Source organism: Scyliorhinus torazame, chromosome 21 (genome assembly GCF_047496885.1).
Source record: "Scyliorhinus torazame isolate Kashiwa2021f chromosome 21, sScyTor2.1, whole genome shotgun sequence".
Lineage (NCBI taxonomy): Eukaryota > Metazoa > Chordata > Chondrichthyes > Carcharhiniformes > Scyliorhinidae > Scyliorhinus > Scyliorhinus torazame.
The window spans coordinates 88,367,318-88,391,515 of NC_092727.1; the positions used below are offsets into that span (position 1 = coordinate 88,367,318).

At 48.0% G+C, this 24,198-nt stretch overlaps 1 protein-coding gene across 2 annotated transcripts in view; it reads left to right on the plus strand.

Moving 5' to 3' along the window:
- The window catches only part of LOC140398395 (sodium channel protein type 4 subunit alpha-like), a 352,602-nt gene that overhangs the window by 107,672 nt on the left and 220,732 nt on the right, over positions 1-24,198 (plus strand). For both annotated transcript variants that reach the window (XM_072487039.1, XM_072487038.1), the window contains 4 exons: positions 307-435; positions 12,693-12,784; positions 15,067-15,336; positions 22,757-22,820. In XM_072487039.1, coding sequence (XP_072343140.1) covers positions 307-435; positions 12,693-12,784; positions 15,067-15,336; positions 22,757-22,820 — 555 coding nt within the window. The remainder of the gene's footprint in view (positions 1-306; positions 436-12,692; positions 12,785-15,066; positions 15,337-22,756; positions 22,821-24,198) is intronic.

Consider the following 24,198-nt stretch of genomic DNA (forward strand, 5'->3'; position numbering starts at 1 on the left):
AGGTAAATAGGTGCTGATGTCCGTAGATCCATTGGCCTGTGATTTTATCTTGCATTGACTGCACATTAGTCCTTTGGTTGAGATGATCTCTACATTAAATACCCTGTTATTGAACCAGCAGTCCATTCATACTTTGTAAAATTATGCAATCTTGATGACAACTAATACATATTTCCCAAAAAACAATTAGGTGTTTTAAAGCTCTTGTGTAGTGTTTAAATTATTGCTAATTGGATACTAAATCATCAAAGTGGGACGCTAATTGTTTCCATTTAATTTTTACTTTTGTGAACCGTTTGTCTGTAGGTATGCATTCACTGGGATTTATACCTTTGAAGCGATGATAAAGATATTTGCCCGAGGATTTGTTATTGATTCATTTACGTTCCTTCGTGATCCATGGAACTGGCTGGATTTTATTGTCATCACAATGGCGTAAGTAACAATAATCTCCATTGGGATAAAATTCTTTCAGGAAAAATCACAAGGCTTCGTTGCCAATATGGATCTATGATCAATGAAAATTTGAGGCAAAGCATTGGAGCTGGTAACTCTACCTCCTACCGACCCTCACATATGGCGGCTCCCTCTTGCTAGTGGAACCTTACTAATTCTGTCTTGTGTCTGGCGAAACCATCACAAGGGTTCAAACATCTAACTTTCTATCAGTTATCTTCACCCATATTGGTTAAGCCCTAGGTTTGAACGTTCATGGGGTAGGGTGGTGGGAATTAATTTCAAGATTGCATTCTCAGGTGTGCACATGTGGGGATTCTGCCCTGGTGGATGTTCATCATTAGTTGGCACCCATGCCATATGATTCTTGCCCTCCAAGAAGACCGCATATGCCAGCACGACAGTGGCTATATAAGGGAGGTGTCAAAAAATCTGTCCCTTACACGGCAAAGCAGAAATCCCAAAGTTAGGCCAATACACAGTGGCTGGAATTTTCCAAATTTTGTTTTCAAATTTTGTCTCGCGCAGGAAAAGCAGAGGGCAGCCCACCAGCCGCCTTGCCAGTTTTGCGCACCATATTTGCAAACACTTTGTGAAAAAGAATGGGAGGGACAGGTCCCATGATACCATGCTGGTGAGGTGGGCTCACCCATTCCTCTACAAAATCCTGCAAATAAAATTGAGTCCATGAAAAGTAGATCATATTGTTTTACCTCAGAAAATTTCCCATGATCTTGGTTCCATCCACATATTCACAAACAGCACAGCACACCAAACTAGGGCACCAGAGTCCAGGAACTTCGCTCCCACGCCATAAGCTCCCTGATCTCTCTCCATGCAGTACATGTACCTCACTCCCGGATCCATGTTTCCTTCATCATGTAGTCTCAACAACGAATTCTGGCACAGGTGGGGCTGGTGCTGGAGGTGCCGGCCAATCAGATTGTCAAGCAGCTCTCAACAGCGGGATTTACGCCTACTGATAGGCAGAAGTCCCACATTCACCTCTTAAGGCAGTCAGATGTGTGTTATGGCTGTGGGGCGTGTGGCCTTATTTAACATTGGTCTGTTAGGGATAAGATTTCTTATGGTGTGGGGGGGGGGTCAAGCAGTAGCCTCTCCTTCCCCATAAAATTCAACCCCCGATATCCATTGTGAAGTTTCTGACTGCCATCTTACGACATTAAAACCGCTCAAAGCGATTCTCTCAACGGATTGCTTTCCCAAAGCAGTGACTGTTTTATGTGGACATGCCACAAACAAAGAGGATGGCACCTTTCATTTAAAATGTTTGCCTCACATTACCAAAACCTGTGAAGCCAAGCGAACAATTTTATGTTATTTAAATTATTGGGGAGCCTCCCAACACATAAAATCTTGGAAGCCAAGCCAAGAAATTTACATTACTTAAGCTATTGGGAAACTTTCTACCATATTGGATGGCATTAACAGGGATAGTGAGGGTGCAGAGTCAGTGTATGCTGTACATGGTGGGGTCAATTTTCATTTCCAGTCTTCCTGATATGGAGCTATCAGAAATGTAGGTGACACCTACTGCCTGAATTTGCCCTATATTAAAATTAATGGACAGAAAATCACAGAGATGTATTCACAAACTCTTCAGGGCGGTGCTTGAGGGAGTGATGCACTGTCGAGTGCTGTACCATTTATCATCTCAGATGGGCACAGGTTCCATACCACTATTCAAAAAAAAAGCAGCTGAGCTCTCCTGGTGTCCTGCTGAATATTTATCCTTCAGCTAGCATTACAACACATTATCTGACCAGAATCTCAGTGCAGTTTGTGGGAACCTGAGCCTGGATGTTCATCACCGAGGTAGGTAGCGGGATTTGTGAAAATGTCCATCTTGGCCCTCGTGGCTTGGGATAAGGTGGCCACAAAGGTAGAATGTTTATTGTTGGATTTGGAGGGTGCTGGGTGGGTGCCAGTCAACCTGGGAAAAAATGGGACCTCTACCCAGTTAAAGAAAACACAAAGGCCCTCACTCCTCATATTTCCCACACACTCCACACACTCCTATTCAACATCCATTCCACCTCATGCCCTTCTCACATCCCCATGGCCTCTCATGCTACCTATGCCAAGTTCTGCCCATTCATCCATACCCCATGGTCTCTCATGCCACCTATGCTAACCTATGGCACTTCCCTGCCCGTTGACCTACTATATGCTGTACATAGAACCACTGAACCATATAGTGACAATAGGATGTGTAAAAACATAAATAATGAGACTTGACTGAGTGCCCAGAAGTCTGTCCCTTTAGTGAAACAGTCAAGCCCCAGAGAAAACATTGCTTGACTGACAGCTCTGGCTCCCTGATCCCTGTGGTCAATTTCACATGTCTATATACACAAGTTTAAGAGGTTTCAAGGGCTTACAGTTTCTGTTATTGGTACTTTAAAGGGCCTGGATGATTGACACTTTTATTTTGTTGTAGTGAAAATATATTTATAACATAGAGGAAAGTAATGAATAAATTTAAAAAAAAATTTTTTAGCCCCTATTGTCACTGTAGGGTTAATTAGTCTATACAATGGGTCAATGAGCAGGGCAGTGCCATAGCTTAGCATCGGGAGTATGACCATGCCATAGGGGTGGATGAAGGGGCATAGTTTGACACAGGGGGCATGAGGATGACCTTTTGTACTCATCTTTCAAAAGGTCCTCTCATGCAGACTAGGATTCACGACTCATCTGAGATGCCATGAACCACATATCTTTGCAGAACAATAAAACATGCCCATCTCTGTATTGGAGCCAGTCAGGTTCTTTGACTTTAACCAGCCCGTACCCTTTAATGACTGCCTGAAAATCAGACAACCCGGGAATGAGGTCAGGAATTCTTGAACCGGGACTAGCCTGCCATTTTTGAAGGGCTCCCAACTCATGGAAAATCCAGCCCATTTGTCGGAATCTTGGCTGCAGTATTTCCCTTCATTATAACAGTGACTATAATTCAGAAGCACGTCATTGGCTGTGAAGTACTTTGGGCTCACCTGAGATCTCAAAAGGTGATATATAAATGCAAGTTCCTTCTTGAGATCTGCCTCAAGAGTTCTGCAAGTAATGATTCACCGCAGCTTGCTGAAAGGAAAGGGCTGGATGACGTTATGTACGATTGAATGCTCTCCACTTGCCTGGATAAGTGCAGCTCCAACAACACTCAAGAAACTTGGCACCATCCAGGACAAAGCAATCAGCTTGATTGATACCTCTTCCACAAACGTTTACTCCCTCCACCCGATAAGCATTGGCAGCAGTGTATACCATCTACAAGATGCACGGCAGCAACTCACCAAGACTTCTTCGACAACACCTTCCAAACCTATGACTGCAACCATCCAGAAGGAAAAGTGCAGCAGATACTTGGGAACCCACCACCTGGAAGTTCTCCTCCAAGTCATTGACCATCCTGACTTAGAACTATATTGCCGTTGCTTCGCTGTCGTTGGGTCAAAAATCTAGAACTCCCTCCCTAACGCACTGTGGGTGTAGATACACCTCAGGTACTGCAGTGGCTGGAGAAGGCAGCTCAATACCACCTTCTCAAAGGCAATAAAATAGTGGCCTAGCCCACATCCCGTAAATTAATTTGTAAAACTGGCACAACTCTTCTATCCTTTTGTATGGCATAACTGAGGAAATACTTTCTATATATGTGTACTTATGTGATACTGTTCCACACTCTGCTTCACTGAAATTTACTCAACTGAGTCGCTACACCAAATGGATCAGAAATATCCCAAAGTCTTTTATTCCATGGTCTGTGCTGAGTCAAATAATTTCAGCTGTGGTGATGACGGGATTACCACAGTTAGTTTCAGTGCCTCAGCTTGGGGGGCGGGTACGGAGAGCCGGAGGTGGTTGTCAGAAATGACTGACACACCCTAGTGTGTGTTAGGGAATGACAGGATTTGTATTCAGCTGTGTGTCTGGATATGATGGGGCCTATTTTGGGCATGCTGCCATGATATTCTGTCCACTAAAATGAATTGATTTGCCATCTCTGATGCGTGGAGCCGACATTTTCCTACTAGCAGCCTGCATCTGGAACATTGGATTTTATGGATGGTACATTTTTTTCAAACTCCAATCTGCAACATGTGCTAAGAAATATTAACTCAGCACTTCTAATTTTTTTGAGTGAATCAAAAGGAATCCAGTGAAAATTACTTTTTGATTAAATAATTTCATTTTTGAAGAGTGAAAGCTAGTTTGGGAGCTTTTTAAGAATTGAAATTAGAAGGGCAATCCTCCTACAAGGATTAAGGAGAACATTGGCGGATCTAAATTGTCACATAATTGCAGAAGCTTACTGGTGTTTTACACTTCAGTAAGCACGGTGGGGCAGGTCCTCTCCACCAGCTGGGGATAGATCTCCGTCTTTGTGTTTACAATTTTGCCCTCTCCTCCCCCACAAACTCTACTCAACACCCACCAAACTTCCTGAGAACAGACATTTGGCACAAGTCCCGATTTGAAATGTCACTCAAGTGAAGTGATGGTTGGGAAATAGAGGGCTGGGAGAAGTTACTTTGTCATGTCATCATACCTGAAATTCAACACAAAATATCTGCTCCCAAATTGTCCCTAACTAGCAACGTTGAAGGATAAAACACAGAAATTATGCAAGATTTGTTCACATCAGTATGCGTTAAAAGGTCTTTCATGAAAGCATTGAGCCAAAGTTTTGCTATAGCATTCCTTACCATCCACGTCATTGACAGAATGGCCTTCCATTCCTGATGAGGTGATTTTTGAGATCTCACCAAGAATTTTACAGCTTCCTTCTAAGCTGACATTTGCATCCCCATCAAACACGCACATACCTCTGGGTTAAGCAGCTATATTTGAAAATAAATAGCCCAGTGCATCGCACGTAGAACAGCCTCAGTGCCAGAGTGTGCATCCATCTGGCCAATTCCCCACATGATGAGTTCTGGATGTCAGCCTATCTGTCTTGGAGAGCTGGCAAATGATTCTGATCCAACCATGATTCACTTGCAACCATGAAATAGCAGGATGGATTAATCTACATGATGCTCAAGCCATGCAACTCATGCTCATTCTGAAGCCAACAAAGTAGATCTCATTAAAAGGCTGTTTTGCCATTCAGCAGCTTGAATAATGCGTGACAAAGAGACTGGGAGAAAGAGCTTTCTGAGTGTTGATCGCTCATTGTGTCCAAATAGGGGGAAAAATTCTCCCCCAACGGCGGGATGTCCGCCGACTGGCGCCAAAGACGGCGCCAATCAGATGGGCATCGCGCCGGCCCAAAGGTGCGTAATGCTCCGCATCTTTGGCGGCCTAGCCCCACCATTGAGGGGCTAGGCCGACGCCGGAGGGATTTCCGCCCCGCCAGCTGGCGCGGAAATGCGGCGCATGCGCGGGAGCGTCAGCGGCCGCTGTCAGTTTCCCGGCGCATGCGCGGGAGCGTCAGCGGCCGCTGTCAGTTTCCCGCGCATGCGCAGTGGGGAGAGTCTCTTCCGCCTCCGCCATGGTGGAGGCCGTAGCGGATGCGGAAGGGAAAGAGTGCCCCCACGGCACAGGCCCGCCCGCGGATCGGTGGGCCCCGATCGTGGGCCAGGCCACCGTGGGGGCACCCCCCGGGGTCAGATCGCCCCGTACCCCCCCCCCCCCCCAGGACCCCGGAGCCCGCCCACGCCGCCTGGTCCCGCCGGTAAATACCAGGTTTGATTTACGTCGGCGGGACAGGCAATTCCTGGGCGGGACTTCGGCCCATCCGGGCCGGAGAATCCAGCGGGGGGTACCGCCAACCGGCGCGGCCCGATTCCCGCCCCCACCCAATCTCCGGTACCGGAGACTTCGGCGGGGGCGGGATTCACGGCGGCCAACGGCCATTCTCCGACACGGCGGGGGGTCGGAGAATGACGCCCAGGGTTCCCAACCTTTTCTTCCAAACCTTCTTCACACCAGCCAACATGGAAGAGTTGAAGATAAAGGGGAAAAATTATTCCTAAAATAATAGCAAAATACTACAGACACTGGAGATCTAAAATAAAAACAGAAAGTGCAGGAGCTCTCAGCAGGCCCCACACCCACCAGAACCCTCCTCCCCACCAGAGACCCCTAAATAAAGAGACTCCACCACAGACCCCTAAATAAAGAGCCTCCCAGATACCCCCTAAATAAAGAGACCCTCCCACAGACCCCCAAATAAAGAAACCTCTCCACAGATCCCCTAAATAATAATCATCATAATAATAATCTTTATTATTGTCACAAGTAGGCTTACATTAATATTGCAATTAAGTTACTGTGAATAAAGAGACCCGCCCCCAAAGGCTCCCTAAATATAGAGACCCCAACACAGATTCCCCCAGAAGTGAGACCCCTGTTAGGAAGCCCACCTCGCCATGCATCAATTTCCTCCCAGCAGGAGTGCAAATCAAGTGCAATTCAGTTCCCATGGGAGAGTTTCTCCCAAATGGAGAATCCAGGGCAGCACGGTGGTGCAGTGGTTAGCATTGCTGCCTCACGGCGCCGAGGTCCCAGGTTCGATCCCGGCTCTGGGTCTCTGTCCGTGTGGAGTTTGCACATCCTTCCCGTGTTTGCGTGGGTTTCACCCCACAACCACAACCCAAAGATGTGCAATGTAGGTGGATTGGCCACGCTAAATTGCCCCTTAATTGGAAAAAATGAATTGGATACTCTAAATTTAAAAAAAAAGAGGTCCTAGGTTTGATCCCAAATAGAGAATCCTGCCTCATGTGTTGGAGAATCCAAAATTAGGGGCCATAAATATAAGATTGTCATTGATTAATCTAAAAAGAAATTTTGGCGGATCTTCCTTACTCAGAGAATGGTTAAAATCTGAACCTCCCAATATCAGAACACTCACAAACATAATTATATCTACAAACCTTGCATTACTTAATCTGTTCACATCTTAGATCCACAGCAATGCAGTCATGACCATAAGACCACAAGATATAGCAGTAGAATTAGGCCATTCGACCCATCTAGTCAGCTCTGCCATTTGATCATGACTGATCCCCATTCTCCAGTCTTCTCTCCATAACCCGTGGTTGCCTTATTAATCAAGAACCTATCTAACTCTGTATTAAAGACACTCAGTGACTTGGCCTCCACAGCCTTCTGCGGAAATGAGTTCCACAGATTCACCACTATCTCACTGAAGAAATTCCTCCTCATCTCAGTTTTAATAGATCGTCTCTTCAGTCTGAGGCTGTGCCCTCAGGTTCTAGTCTCTCCTACGAGTGGAAACATCCTTTCCGCATCCACTCTCAGTATTCTGTAAGTTTCAATGTGATTCCCCCCTCATACTTCTAAACTCCATTGTGTATAGACCCAGAGTCCTCAACCGCTTCTCATATGAAAAGTCCTTCATTCCCAGGATCATTCTTGTGAACATCCTCTGGACCCCCTCCAAGGCCAACACATCCTCAAGAGAATCCTGAACTAGGACTCCCAAGTTCCCTTTGATTCATCCCCTTCGCCTCAGAGACCTCAGGCGAGCGCTGTTCAGCACTGGTCCCCATAAACGGGGACCAGATGGAACGGCACCCATGGGGGCCTCCCAAGAGATCAGGGGCCCCATCTGCATGCCCTTTGGACAGGGTGGTTCCCTGGGACTGCTGGTGCCATATGGGCACCTTGGCAGTGCACCTGGGCACCCAGGCAGTGCCAGCCTGGCACCTTGGCAGTGCCACCTGTGGCAGCTTGGCACTGCCGAGTTGCCCAAGTGGCATCTTCAGCTGGCTTGGGCACTGCTTGGATCCCAGTTTGGCACTGCCAAGCTGTCATTTTATGCCTCCGTGCAATCGGTTGGGGTGCCCATCATGGGTGTTGGGGGAATTCGGGGGTGGGGACCTTCCCATAGTCCATTCTGGCTTGGGGGTGGGGGAGAGGTGGAGGTCAGGGATCATTTTGGGGACCTCAGAGATTGGGTCGCCATTTAAAAATGCCATCCCAAGCTCTCGCTACAGTGGGGTGTTTCAGCTAGCGAGCTTCCCATTGTAAAAAACGGGGCTATGTGCGGCCTCGGCTGCATGTTCCTCATTCAGGCCCCTTATACAACGCGAGTCGCGTTGAATAGCCATGTGTTTCTCAGCACTACGACCATCGGGAAGCACGTGTCTAAACGCGCTCGCTGGGAGACTTAGTTCCCTTTTGGGACAATCGCGCCCAAGATTAATTACATGCAAAATGGCAGAAAGAGCATGTAATAGGCAGAGTTCATCAATCCCAAAACCAACAATTCAGATCATAGTTCTGAAACCTATCACATCCAGTTGTGAATAGTGGTGGAAAAAATAAGCAACTCACGGGAAGAGAAGGCTCCACAAATATCCGCCTCGTCAATTATGGAGGAGCCAAGCACATCAGTGCAAAAGACAAGACGGACACATTTTTGCCCATCTTCAGCCATGAGTGGCCAGCGGATTATCCATTTCAGCCTCCTTCTGAGGTTCCCATCATTGATAATTATATTCACTCCAAGTGATATCAAGAATTGATTGAGTGTGCTGAAAACAGTAAAGGCTATGGAACCTGTTCTAGTGTGTACGATCTGCACTTCAGCACTAGCTGCTCCCCAAGCCAGCTGTCTCACTGCAGCTATCAATCCAAAAATGTGGAAAATTAACAAGGTATGGGCCGGTATTCTCTGGCCATTCACTGGTGGCGGGTTTCTCTGGTCCTGCCGTCAGTGCACCCCCACCCGTGGGTTTCCCAGCAGCATGAGGTAGCTTCAATGGGAAATCTCATTGATAGCAGCAGGAGCCGAGAATCCGGCCGTCAATAAACATGTGGCCGGGAAGCCGGAGAATCCCACCCACGGTCAGTCAGCAAAAAGCAGGGAAAATCCAATCCAGCCAATTACCACCCCATCAGTCTACTCTCAATCACCAATAAAGTAATGGAAGGTGTCATGAACAGTGCCATCAAGTGCCCTTACTTAGCAATAACTAGCCCACTGATGTTCAGTTTGGGTTCTGACTTGGCTTCTGAACTTATAATGGCCTCCATCCAAAAATGAACAAAAGAACTGAATTCCTGCAGTCTGATGAGAGTGACTGCTCTTAACAGTAAGGCAGCATTTGATCAAGTGTGGTATAAGGAGCCTCAGTGAAAATGAAGTTAATGAGAATCAGCAGAAAGCTCTCTACTGGCTGGATCCATAGCTAGCACAAAGGAGTATGTCTTGTGGTTGTTTGAAGTCAGTCATCTCGGTCCCAGGACATTTCTACAGGAGTTCCCTGGGGAAATGTCATAGGTCCAGCGATTTTTGGGGGATAGGTCATAGGTCCAGCTATTTTCAGCTGCTCCATTAATGACATTCCCTCCACCAGATCAGAAGTAGGGATCTTCACTGAAAATTGCACAGTACTATTCACAACTCCTCAGATAATGAGCAACACATGAATGCTTTTCTGCAAGATCTGGACAACATTCAGGGTTGGGTTGATAAGTGGTAAGCAACATTTGGACCACAGAAGTGCAAGGTGATGACCGTCTCCAATAAGACAGAGTCTAACCTTCTCTCCTTGACATTCAGTGTCACTGAATCTTCTATTATCAACAGCCTGGGGGTCACCAACTTAACTGGACCAGCTACACAAATACTATGGCTACAAGTGCAGGATAGAGGCTGGGAATTCGGTGGCAAATATCTTGGGTGGGATTCTCCGGTCCGCCAGTCACGTTTTCCTGCGTGGTGCATGCCGGCCGGCAGCGGGATTCTCCGTTCCCGGAGCCAGCTAATGGGATTTCCCATTGCGGCCACCTCATGCCATCGGGAAACCCACGGTTGTGGGTGCGCTGCCGGCGGACCGGAGGATCTCGCCGATGGGGAATCCCACTGCTTATCTCCTGCCCTCTAATATTGTCTCACATCTACCAGCATGATGGAACAGGCTCTATTTGCCTGGATGGGTGCAGCTCAAACTACACTAAAGGAGCTCAGCACCATCCAGGACACAGTAGCTCTCTTTTTTTAAAAATAATTTACAGTACCCACTTAATTATTTCCAATTAAGGGGCAATTTAGCGTGGCCAATCCACCTACCCTGCACATCTTTTGGGTTGTGGGGGCGAAACCCACGCAAACACGGGGAGAATGTGCAAACTCCACACGGTCAGCGACCCAGAGCCGGGATCGAACCTGGGACCTCAGCGCCATGAGGCAGCAGGGCTAACCCACTGCGCCACCGTGCTGCCCCAAAGTAGCTCTCTTGATGGGCACCCCATCCACTACCATAAACATTGACTCCCATCACCATCATTGCACCATAGCTGCAGTGTGCACTGTATATAAAATATGCTGCTGAAACCCGCTAAGGGTTCCTTCAACAGCACCTTCCAAATCTGCAACCTCTTCCATGGAAAAACAAGGGCAGTAGACACAAGAAAACACCACCACCTGCAAGCTCCACTCAAAGTCACGCACCATCCTGACTTGGAACTATTTCATAGCTTATTCACCATCACTGGATACAAATCCTGGAACTCACTCCCGATTAGCACTATGGATGCATCTGTGCCACAAATGGATGACAGCAGTTCCAGAAGGCAGTTCATCGCCACCTTTTAAAACACAATTCAGGATGGGCTACAAATGAAGTCCATAATTCTTTCATCCTCCTTGTCAGTATTTGAATCCATAAGTGTGTATGTTTTTATAACACTCTTGGGGTGAAATGGTGCATTGCAATAGTTGTTTATAAAACTACCTGTCACACAATTAGTTGTACTGGCACTACAGTGCTGTGGGGGAGCTGCATTGTCAGACGTGCCATCCTTCCGATGACAAGTTAAACTGATGGCTGAGTTTTTCCGGTCATGCATACATTAACCGTCTCTCACCAAATTTAAATGGGAGAAAAGAGTATTCCCAGAGTCTCAGCCAAAATTTATCCCTCAAAAACTGCCACTAAAACCAGAAAATCTGGTTGCTGATTTGCCATTAGTGTGGCGTTACTTCATTACTGCAAAAGTAATCTATTGATTGTACAGCAATTTGGAATGTCCTAAGAATGTGAAATGAGCATTCTAAATGCAAGATCTAGCTGTCTTGCATCATTCATGAGAAATTCCTCTGTCCACTTTTTTAAAACACCAGGTTAAGGTCCAACAGGTTTCTTTCAAACACTAGCTTTCGGAGCACTGCTCCTTCCTCAGGTGACTCACCCGAGGAAGGAGCAGTGCTCCGAAAGCTAGTGTTTGAAACAAACCTGTTGGACTTTAACCTGGTGCTGTAAGACTTCTTACTGTGCTCACCCCAGTCCAACGCCGGCATCTCCACATCATCACTTTTTTAAACAATGCAGTCATCTATTAAAATATGTGGGTTACAAAATCCACCAAAATAGTGGACAAACAAATTATTTCTCAATGTTTTGAAGCAACTACTCCTATTTTATTTTATTCTTTCCTGGGATGTGGTCATCGCTGTCAAAGTCAGCATTTGTTGCCCATCTGTAATTTCCCTTGAGCTGAGTGGCTAAGAGTTAACCACATTTCTGAGGGTCTGGAGACACATGTAGGCCAGACCAGGTAATTATGCCAGATTTCCTTCCCTAAAGGATATTAGTGATGGGGTTTTACGACAATCGACAATGGCTTTATGGTCACCATTACAGCGACTAGCTTTTCAATTCCAGATTATTACTTGAATTTAAATTCCATCAGTTGCCACGGTGGAATATCACACAACATGGGGTGGCATGGTGACACAGTGGTTAGCACTGCTGACTCACAGCTCCAGGGACCCAGGTTCGATTCGAGCCTCAGGTGACTGTGTGGAGTTTGCACTTTCTCCCCGTATCTACATGGGTTTCCGCCGGGTGATCCGGTTTTCTGCCACAGTCCAAAGATGTCCAGGCTAGGTGGATTGGTCATGCTGAATTGCCCCTTAGTGTCCAAAAGGTGAGGTGGAATTACTGGGTTATGGGGATAGGGAGGAGACATGGGTTTTAGTAGGGTGCTCCTTCTAAGGGCCAGTGCAGAATCAAAGGGCTGAATGACCTCTTTCTGCTCCTTCTATGGTTTTCTCCTTTCCAAATTAAATTTGGCTTGCTATTGGATTACCAGTTAGTAGGAATGACAGGTTTGGTCCTGCAACAGTTATCAAATTCTGGTAACATAAATATCGTTTAATAATATCTGTATTAAGTTCTTGATATCACCAACTAAACCTTGCTGCTCTCTGTATTGTTGTCATCGAATAGATACGTTACTGAATTTGTGGATTTGGGTAATGTCTCTGCTTTAAGAACATTTCGAGTTCTCCGGGCACTGAAAACCATCACAGTTATTCCAGGTAGGTGCTGTACAATGATCTATGTCTTCAGATTGTCCTTTTTTTAAATTGTGAAATAAGTATGAAAGCACTTTGATTGTTAATTAATAGTTCAATTTGTCAGGGGGTTGGTGCCGGATCATGTCTGAAAATAAGTCATTCACTGGAGCTCACTAAGATTCTAAATCTGCTTTACGGGAAGAATATAGCTACTTTGATACCTCACAGAGAAAAGTACATCCCAATCCTCCTCTGAGAAATGGGAGACTGCAGTAAATTAAAGTTAATAACATTTTCTTTGAAGATTTTCAATAATTGAGAACACTTACAAGTTTGCCTTCAGTATTTTGAATGATAATTCTATGAAAAGCAATTGCTTGCATTTTTTTTGCTGGGAAATGGAATTCTTCCTGTCACAGCACTCACTGCAGGCTTCTCAGCTTCAGCAAGCTGGGGCCAAGATGAAGGCGACCCTATTGCATATTCGCGACTTAGAATATGCCGACCCCTGCACAACTGTGGCTCACCCTCCAATTGACCACCCTCAACCTCTTCAACTCCACATACCAAAGGGTTGGTTTCTCACTCAACATCAGTGGGCCCAAAGTCCTCCACTAGGCTGCGCTAGACAAGAACCTACATCTCCAGATATTGTTATTGATGTCATTGAACCCTTCCGTTAGCTTGACAGCTACTTTTCACAAAAGGTAACCATCAGAGTTGAGATCCAGCGCAAAATCAGCCAGTGCAGCTTCTCAGAAATGTGTACCTGACTCTTGGACAACAGCAACTGGCTATTTGACAAGAGAAATACTAGCTATTTGACTAGAGAGATGTCCAGAAGAGAACAAAGGCTTTAGCCTACAATGCTGTTGTTGTCACCAGCCTGCTTTGTGGCAATGAGACTTAGGTCATCGATTAAAGACACTTGTGGGTGCTGGGGGATTTACACCAGCAGTGGTGTCTCTACAGGATATGCAAAATCAAATTAATGAACACCAGCATCCTCATCGAAGCCAATTCCTCCAGCACCGCAATCATGATCAGGTGAAATCAGCTCCGCTCATCTGGGCACTGCATTCGCATTCCAAAAAATCAGCTTCAGAAGCAGGCCCGCTTTTCACAACTTAAGGATGGCACGCAATCTCAAGGAGGCCAGAGAAAATATCTTAAGGACACTCTGAAGACCTCATTGAAAAGAGGACAAAATGACATTGGTCTATGGGAGGATTTACCTCAAACCATACCATGTAGTGGTGCCTCATCCAGCAAGTCGCAACACAATTAGAAAGTGACTGCACGAATTCTGCTTCAGAGAAGTGACAAAAGCAGAAGAAGAGAGAGCAGAACCTTGTCTCTAGAACCCCTCGTCCACAGGGAAACCCTTGTCCTCTCTTCCCAAAGATTTGGGCTCCAGGGTTGCCCTACTGAGCCACCTGAGAACACACAAATCGCTGGCAGGTGACATCCTCTTTTTGAGGGACTGACGATGACAACGGCGTCAACATCAATCACTCCCCTTAAAAATAACACATTGATAGCTGCAGAATATAACTTTGCCCATTCAGCTCCAAAAACATGCCTCCGGCCTAGCCACAGGAAAGCCATTTGTGACAGTAAACCTATGTCCCGCATCAACCATCCTGTGATCTCTGTTTGTGAGATTGCCAATTAATGTGCCAGACACGAAACATTTTTAGACTGTGTTTCCTACATTACAACGTTAACTACACGCTAATGGCTGTGAAGTCCTTTGGGACATCGTGAGGTTCTGCAGGATTCTATATAATTGTCTTTTTTTTTAAACCCACCAAGAAGTGGATTGAGACCAAACCCGCTTTACACAGGATACTTAAAGCAAACATACAGATTTAAAATGCAGGGGTGAATGGTCAGGATCTAACAGCTGCACTATCCAATTTCCTTGATTACCTGGGTTTTATCATTAAATGTAATGATAAACTATTTACTGAAGCAGCAGTAGATGTTCCTGAACGCAGTATTGGGTTCTGACAGTCCCCAGCTAAGTTAGTGCCTCGAGGACATAAGAGGAGGAAATAAGAGATTAGAATCAAAAGGCAGAGGCACCTCTTCAAAATTGTGATGAAAATACATTAGAACTGCTTCCTCCCAGTATACCTTGTTACAAGTAAAAGCAATTTGTATTGAATTTTAAGTGAGCAGTTTGCTGGTTACTGTTGCAACTATTGAAACAAATACATTAATGGGGCATTAAGCATCCTTTAAATCTCATATAGGCCCAAGATTCATTTTAACATGCAACCTATTTTTCTATTCACTAGGGCTAAAAACCATTGTCGGAGCTCTGATCCAGTCAGTAAAGAAATTATCAGATGTGATGATTCTGACGGTTTTCTGCTTAAGTGTATTTGCACTTGTTGGGCTTCAGCTGTTTATGGGAAATTTGAAACACAAATGTGTGATATGGCCACCACCACCGGAACTGCTATACAATAGCACCTTCATAGAAAACGGTTCAGGGATGGACAGTGACACCCTGGTCAGTAATCACACCAGAGTGTTCGACCATATTGCCTATATTAATAATAAAGGTACAGTTTATGCCATTTACTTGTATTCAGATTCAATGTATGTTCATGCAAAACATGTTCTTTACTTGATTGCATAAATATGTGTTTGCTAAATGTATAAACCTCAGGGAACTGTGTGCTACAGTGCCACAATTACAAGCTGTGCCCTTGCCATTGTGAAGTCCAAACCCAATTATTTTCTTTCACTGGGCACTGTTATCCTCAACTACAATTAAACAATCCATAAAATATTTTTTTTGTAACTTTCTTCCATAATCCTTTTTTAAGTGAACTTTTGTGCATGTCAGAATTGGGGATAGCATCCCTGCATCCCCCGCCCAAACTCCAACCTACACCCCCCCACCCTACCCAGTCCTAACCTTCACCTTTGTGCCATCACTATCAACATGAATCATTCTTCGGCAAGAGTATTGTGGTGCCAAATTGTCCCCACAGTGTGCATTAACCTTCATTTCAATACCCCTTACTCCAGTGACTGGGTAACATCTGCCTTGTCCACATTGACTATCCATATGTATTTTCCGCCAATTATTGTAAGTTAATGAAATGCTTTAAATTGTGACAAAAAGGGCACAGGATTTTTCAAATAGTGGGAAATCCCAGTCTACATTTGGGAGTCCACAGTTAGGCAAGCGCAGGGATCTCATGGCAGGGAGGGGAGATGAGGCTCTGGAGAGTGTGCGCTGGGGAGGTGTGTGGAGGAGTCTTAACGGAGAGACAACGGGTGGGGAAGCACCCTCAGGGGAAGACTTGGGGTGTGCAGGGAAACACAAATGGGGTGAAATTCTCCGTAATCGGCAAGATGTCCTCCGACCGGTGCCAAAAACGGCTCAAATCAGTCCGGCATCGCGCCGCACCAAAGGTACGGAATCCTCCGCATCTTGAGCGGCCGAGCCCTAACCTTGAGGGGCTAGGCCCGCGCCGGACTGATTTCCGCCCCGCCAGCTGGCGGGAAAGGCCTTTGGTGCCCCGCCAGCTGGCGCGGAAATGACATTGCCGGGCGGCGCATGCGCGGGAGCGTCAGCGGACGCTCACGGCATCCCCGCGCATGTGCAGTGGAGGAGGTCTCCACCATGGCGGAAGCGGAAGGAAAAGAGTGCCCCCACGGCACAGGCCCGCCCGCGGATCGGTGGGCCCCGATTGCGGGCCAGGCCACCGTGGGGGCACCCCCCGGGCCAGGTCGCCCCGCGTCCCCCCAGGACCCCGGAGCCCGCCCGCGCTGCCTTGTCCCGCCGGTAAGAGAGGTGGTTTAATCCACGCCAGCGGGACAGGCATTCTAGCAGCGGGACTTCGGCCCATCCGGGCCGGAGAATCGCCGGGGGGGGGGGGCGCCAACCGGCGCGGCGCGATTCCCGCCCCCGCCGAATCTCCGGTGCCGGAGAATTCGGCAACCGGCGGGGGAGGAATTCACGCCAGCCCCCGGCGATTCTCCGACCCGGCGGGGGGTCGGAGAATCTCACCCCAGATGTGGAATTGGACCCTTGAGGGATCGGGCCCATCATGTCCCCAACCATGGCCCAAGCAGGATGAACTGCTGGGCTTCTACCACCTCTGAACTCCACCTACCAGGCTCAAAATGAAATAATCATCAAATTAAGAAACTCCACTGGAGTGAGGGTGGCGGAGGGGGGGAACCTCACCCGCAACCACCCCGCAACCCCTGTAAAATTGTGGACGGGTTGGAGGGGCTGGTTTAGCAGACTGGGCTAAATAGCTGTCTTATAATGCAGAACAAGGCAGCAGCGCGGTTTCAATTCCCGTAATGGCCTCCCCGAACAGGCGTCGGAATGTGGCGACTAGTGACTTTTTAAAAAATATATTTTTTATTCTCCTCCTTTTTCACATTTTCTCACAAATTTACACCCACCAACAAATAACTATAATCAGTAACAAATATGTCAATCCCCATATCAATAACAACGATCCCATCCTCCCACCAAACCCCAAACATTAGCCCGCATGTTCACACAAACAAATGACAAAAAAGAATTAGGAATCACCCATAGTCGCCATTAACACACACAGCCCCCCTCCCCCAACCCTCCCACCCACCCGCCCCAACTAATGTTCGATGTTATCCAGTTCTTGAAAGTGCATAATGAATAATGCCCATGAATTGTAGAACCCCTCTATCCTTCCCCTCAGGTCAAACTTAACCTTCTCAAGAGTCAAGAATTCCAGCAGGACCCCCCACCATGCCAGGGCACAGGGTGGAGAGGCTGCCATCCAACGCATCAGGATCCGCCTTCGGGCGATCAACGAGGCGAAGGCTACAACATCTGCCTCTGCACACGTTTCCAACTCTGGCTGGTCCGACACCCCGAATATGGCCTCCCGGGGGCCCGGGTCCAGTTTCACGTGCACCACTTTAGAAAATACCCTAAAAACCTCCTTCCAGTAATCCTCTAGCTTTGGCCAGGACCAAAGCATATGAACATGATTAGCCCCCCCCCGGGCAACGTTCACACACATCTTCTACTCACTCAAAGAATCGGCTCATCCTCGCCCTCGTGAGGTGTGCTCTGAATACCACCTTCAGCTGTATCAGCCCCAACCTCGCACACGAGGTGGAGGCATTCACTCTCCGGAGCACCTCACACCAGAACCCTCCTCCATATCCTCTCCCAACTCTTCCTCCCACTTTGCTTTGATCCCTTCCAGTGGTGCCTTCTCCTCTTCCAAAATAGCTCCGTAAACCGCTGACACTACCCCCTTCTCCAGTCCCCTTGTCGTCAGCACCTCCTCTAGCAATGTGGAGGCCGGCTCCACCGGGAAGCTCTGTATCTCCTTTCTAGCAAAATCTCAAACCTGCATGTATCTAAACATTTCCCCCTGCTCCAGCGCACACTTCGCTTCCAGCTCCTTCAATCCTGCAAACCGACCCCTAAGAAACAAATCTTTTAGTGTCTTAATCCCCTTCTCCTCCCATTTCTGAAAATTTCCATCCCACCTCCCTGGCTCAAATCTGTTATTTCCCCCGAATCAGCATTTCCCTTGACTCTGCCCCCAACCCGAAGTATTGGCGAAACTGCCTCCAAATTCTCAATGAAACTATTATTACTGGACTCCCTGGGGCTATCGGGAGCGGCGCTGTTGCTAGTGCTTTCAATCCCGACCCCCTGCACAAACTCTCCTCCATTCTGACCCACTGGGAATCAACCCCCCTGACCCAGCTCCACACCTTCTCCACATTCGCCCCCCAGTAGTAATACATCAGGTTCGGGAGACCCAAACCCCCTGCCTGCCTTCCCCTCTGTAGCAGCATCTTTCTAACTCTGGCCACCTTCCTTCCCCATATGAACAACGTAATCCTTCCCTCAACCTCTCTGAAAAAAGCCTTTGGCAGGAAATTCGTCAGGCATTGAAAAATAAACAGAAATCGCGGCAACACGTTCATTTTAACCGCCTGTACCCGACCCGCCAGTGACAAAGGGGGACCATCCCACCTTGCCAGATCAACATTCACTCTCCCAACCAAGCAAGACATGTTGTACCTGTGGAGCCCCCCACACTCCCGGGCAACCTGCACCCCCAGGTACCTAAAGCGAGTCCCTGCCCTACGGAATGGCAGCCCCCCCACCCCTGCCCCCACCCCTGGCCGAGACACCACAAAATACTCACTCTTGTCTAGATTTAGTTTGTACCCCGAGAAAGACCCAAACACTCGAAGCAGCTCCAATATTCCCCCTATTGACCCACTCGGTTCCGACATGTATAACAGCAAGTCATCGGCATGTAAGGATACGCTATGCTCTATCCCCCCCCGCCGCACTATTCCTTTCCATACCCCCGAACTTCTTAATGCGATGGCCAACAGCTCAATCGCGAGTGCAAACAGTAGGGGGGACATAGGACATTCCTGCCAAGTCCCACGGTGGAGAGAAAAGTATCTCGAGCTGATGTTGTTTGTGCGGACACTCACCGTCGGCGCCTTATATAGTAACTTTACCCAGTTCACAAATCTTGGTCCAATCCCAAACCGCTCCAGAACTGCTATCAAGTACCCCCATTCTACCCGTTCAAACGCCATCTCAGCATCCAATGCCACAACCACCTCGGTTTCCTTCCCCTCTACCGGTGCCATAACGACATTCAATGCCCTTCTAACGTTTGAAAAGAGCTGCCTCCCTCTCACGAAACCCATCTGATCTTCACCTATCACCTTCGGGAGGCACTCCTCCAGCCTACCCGCCAGTACCTTCGCCAATACTTTTGCGTCCACATTCAGAAGTGATATGGGCCTATACGACCCACACTCTGTCGGATTCTTATCTTTTTTTAGCAACAAGGAAATCGATGCCTGCCCCAAAGTTTGTGGCAACACCCCCTTCCCTGTCGCCACTTCAAACATCCCCACCATCAGGGGTGTCAGCTTATCCTTGAATTTTTTAATAATATTCCACCAGAAGCCCATCCGGCCCTGCCACCTTCGCCGACTGCATCCTCCCAATCGCATCCTTTATCTCCTGCTCCACTATCGCTCCTTCAAATGTAGCCCTGTCCCCCTCTCCTAACCTCGGGTACTCCAACCCATCTAGAAATTCCTGCATCCACGGTCTCCCCCAGGTGGCTCTGACCTCTCATAAAATTCCTCAAAAACCTTGTTAATCAGATGCAGAGCCACCACCAACTTCACCTGAACAATTTCCTTTACCACTGCCTCCCTCCCTGCCTTATCTCCATGTTCATAAACTGCACCCCTTGCTTGTCTCAGTTGGCGCACCGCCTTCCTGGTAGATAGTCGGTCAAAGTTCGCCTGTAGTTCCTTCCTCTTTTCCAGCTTCGCTGGGTCCCCATCTTCTGCATAACTCCTATCTACCTCCAACATCTCATCTATTACCCTCTGCCGCTCCAACCTCTCCTCTTTGTCCACCCTGGCCTTAAACAAAATCACCTCACCCCTCACCACCGCCTTTAGAGCCTCCCAGACAACTGCCTTCGACATCTCACCCGTACAGTTGAAACCTACATATTCCTCAATTACCTTTTCAATTTGTCACAGAACCCTTCGTCCCCCAAAAGTCCCACACCTAATTTCCACCCCGGCCTCTGCGCTACCCCCTTTTCCAGTACCATATCCACCCAATGCGGAGCATGATCTGACATTGCAATTGCCGAGTATTCCAACCCGTTATTCCAACCCCAGCTAGCAAAGCCTTTCCCACCACGAAAAAGTTGATTCGCAAGTATACCTTATGGACTGTGGGGCAGCATGGTGGCGCAGTGGATTAGCCCTGCTGCCTCACGGCGCTGAGGTCCCAGGTTCGATCCCGGCTCTGCTTCACTGTCCGTGTGGAGTTTGCACATTCTTCCCCTGTCTGCGTGGGTTTCGCCCCCACAACCCAAAGATGTGCAGAGTAGGTGGATTGGCCACACTAAATTGCCCCCTTAATTGGAAAAAAAATGAATTGGGTACTCTAAATTTAAAAAAAACAAAAGAAACCTTACGGACTGCTGAGAAAAAACGAGTACTCCCTTTTCCTCGGGTGCAGAAACCTCTAAGGGTCCACCCCTCCCATTTCCACCATTAGTCCAGCCAACACCTTTGCCCCCCGCTGAGGGAACCAGCCGTGTGACCTGTCCAACCTTGGCTCCTGCACCAAGTTCCAGTCCCCTCCCACTACCAGTTTGTGTGTGTCCAAGTCAGAGATGGCCCCAAACACCTTCTTTGCGAATCTCACAACGTCCCAATTGGGACCGTATACACTTAACAGCGCCACTAACCTCCCCTCCATCGCCCCTGTCACAATCACATATGTACCCCCCTGATCTGCCACCACCTTCTCCATCTGGAAGCGTACTCTTTTGCTGACCATTACCGCTGCCCCTCGAGCCATCCGTCAAATCCAGAGTGAAACACCTGACTAACCCAGCCCTTTTTAAGTCTCACCTGGTCCTTCACCCTCAACTGAGTCTCCTGCAGCATTGCTACATCGGCTTTCAAACTTTTAAGATGTGCAAGCACCCTTGACCTCTTGACCGGACTTCCTAACCCCCTCACGTTCCACGTGACTATCCTAACTGGGGGTCTCTCACCCCCCCCCCACCCTTCTTATCCACCACCATCATACCACCGGGCCCTGCCCCATGAGCCTGACCCGCCCCTATCCATTATTAACATCAAACCCCTTCATCCCCTCCCAAACCCCCCCCCTACATTTCCTCTTGAAAAAACGTCTCCCAGCATTAAACCCCCCCCCCACCCACCCCCCCGCTCGCCTCGTTGGCCCATCAAAACCTGCTAACCAGGCTCCAATGTCCGCAGCCCTCCTCTCACCTCACCTCCAGTGACTAGTGACTTTTCACAGGAACTTCATTGAAGCCTACTTGTGACAATAAGTGATTATGATTATTATTATTAGGTCACCTGGTAAACTGTATGGGTACCCTACCTGCAAGCCTGCCAGCTGGTGACTGTAAAATTATGCCCGAGGTTTCACTGAATCCCTACTATGCAGGAGGAGACTATTTAACCTACAAACTCTGCACCTACACTTTGAAAGTGCACCTGACCTAGGCCCAATCCCCTGCTCTTTCCCCGTATTCCCATTATCCTACCTAACCTGCACATTTTTGGACACAAAGGGGCAGTTTTTAGCAAGGCCAATCCGCCTGACCTGGACATCACCGGACTGTGGGAGGAAACCGGAGCACCCGGAGGAAATCCACGCAGACACGTGTGAATGTGCAAACTCCACGGCCGGGATTCTCCGCTATCCGGCGGGGTGGGCCATACCGGCGCCGAGAAGTGGCGTGAACCACTCCGGCGTCCGGCCGCCCAGAAGGTGCGGAATCCTCTGCACCTTCAGGGGCAAGGCTGGCGCCGGCGGGGTTGGCGCTGCGCCAACCGGCACCAAAGGGCCTCCGCTGGCCCATCGCGGAGCGGTGAACGGCAGGGGTGCCGCTGCCAACAGCCCCCGACCGGCGCGACGTGATTCCCGCACCTACTGAAAAACCGGCGCCGGAGAATCCAGCAGCTGGCGGCAGGGTGGCGGGGCGGGATTCACGGCGCCGGCCTGGCGGGGGCTCAGGAAATCCCGCCCCAGATCAGGAATTGAACCCGGGCCACTGGTGCTGTGAGGCAGCCGTGTTAACCACTGTGCCCCCGGTTGCAGTCACCTTTTCACAAAGAGTAAAACCTGGTCCTAAGCTTTAAAGGATAGCCCATTGGTCCCACAGTTCCCAAATCTGCACTTTGAAGTACAATATCCAGTTAAATGTGACATTAAATTAGTTGATTAATGGTAGATTCCAGTCAGCTAACATCTGGCGCAGTGGATATGCTGCGTAAAAGGGAGAAATACTAATAACAGGGAGATAATTCTCTCCTGACCTAATTGTCACAGTAGCAATGATTTTTGTTTGTGTTTTTAAGTGCCAAGGATGCTAAAAGCTTTGTGTGTTTCTTTTCAATGTCAAGAAAACCATTACTTTTTAGAAGGTGCTGCTGACGCTCTGCTGTGTGGGAATGGGTCAGATGCCGGGTAAGTTGCCTTCTATTATTTTTCAATTCCAGCCATAACAATTGCATTGTTAGGCTGTAGAAAACTTCAAGCCATGTCTATCACTGGGTCATTGTTTAAATATTAAGCACCGGACGAGTGAAACAGCAGCTGATGTCAGGAATGCACTGTTTAAAGTGCTGCTTGACCCGGCATCTTTGTAAAGAGAAAGGCCAGGGGATGATATGACATATGACACGACCACCTGCTTTAATCCATAAATCTCTATCCTGTACACAGGTTCACAGAGAATGCCCTTTTAACATAAAGGGGATTAATTAGGTTTAATTTCCTCTGTGGGCTGTTTTTAGCATGCTGTTTCACACATTTGAGGTAAATTCCTGACTGTGCTATTTTAACATAACTCTTAAGTTGTTTTAAATGCCCATTGTCAGCTGCGACACAGTGACACTCTTGCCTCTGACTCCAGAGACTTCAGCACATATTCTGGGCTGACACTCCAGTGCAGTACTGAGGGGGTGTCACACTGTCAGAAGTCCCATGTCCCGTCTTGTCAGAATGGGAATGACCCCGCACTATTTCAAAGAAGAGTCCGGGAATCCTCCCTCGTGCCCTGGCCGATATTTACCCCTTAACCAATATCATTAAAAGCTGATTATCTAATCAGTGCCCCCTGCTGTCGGTGACAGCTTGGCTGTGCAAAATTGGATGGAACATTTCCCATATTACTACAGTGACTACACTTCAAAGGTATTTGGTTGCAAAGTGCTAGGGGACATCCTGAGGTCTCGAAAGGAGCTACACAAATGCCAATCTTTGCTTCTTGATTGTCATAGAGAAATTTAAAACATTTAAATAATTAACAAAAGAGATCCATGCTCATGCTTCATATATAGCTAGTTTTTAATTGAACCACCAAACCTAGTTGCCCATTAATTCAAGGCACTATAATAAGGAAATAAGTCTTGACTTGTTATTTATTCAGTTTATTTCTGAACATTTCTCTCTAGCGGGGCGATTCTCACTGCTTTTGCCTGGTGTTAGCAGGCTAGTAATTGCCTTGAAATATGGTTGATGACTTATGTCCTTTGGGATTCATCCCCTCTGCCTCAGTGATCTTGGGCGAGCGCTGTTCAGCACAAACGAGGACCAGATGGAACGGCACTTGTGGGGTCTCCTCAGGAATCAGAGGCCCCCAGCTTCATGCCCTGTGGGCAGGGTGGTGCTGTGGCACTGCTGGTGCCACATGGGCACCCTGACAATGCTAGCCTGGCACCTTGGCAGTTCCACCTGGTTGCCAGATTGGTGGTACCAAGCTGGCCTTTTTTGTGTACGCACGATCAGGCTGGGGGTGCCTGGCTTGGGTGTTGCGGATGCCGGGGACCCTCCGAGGTTGGGG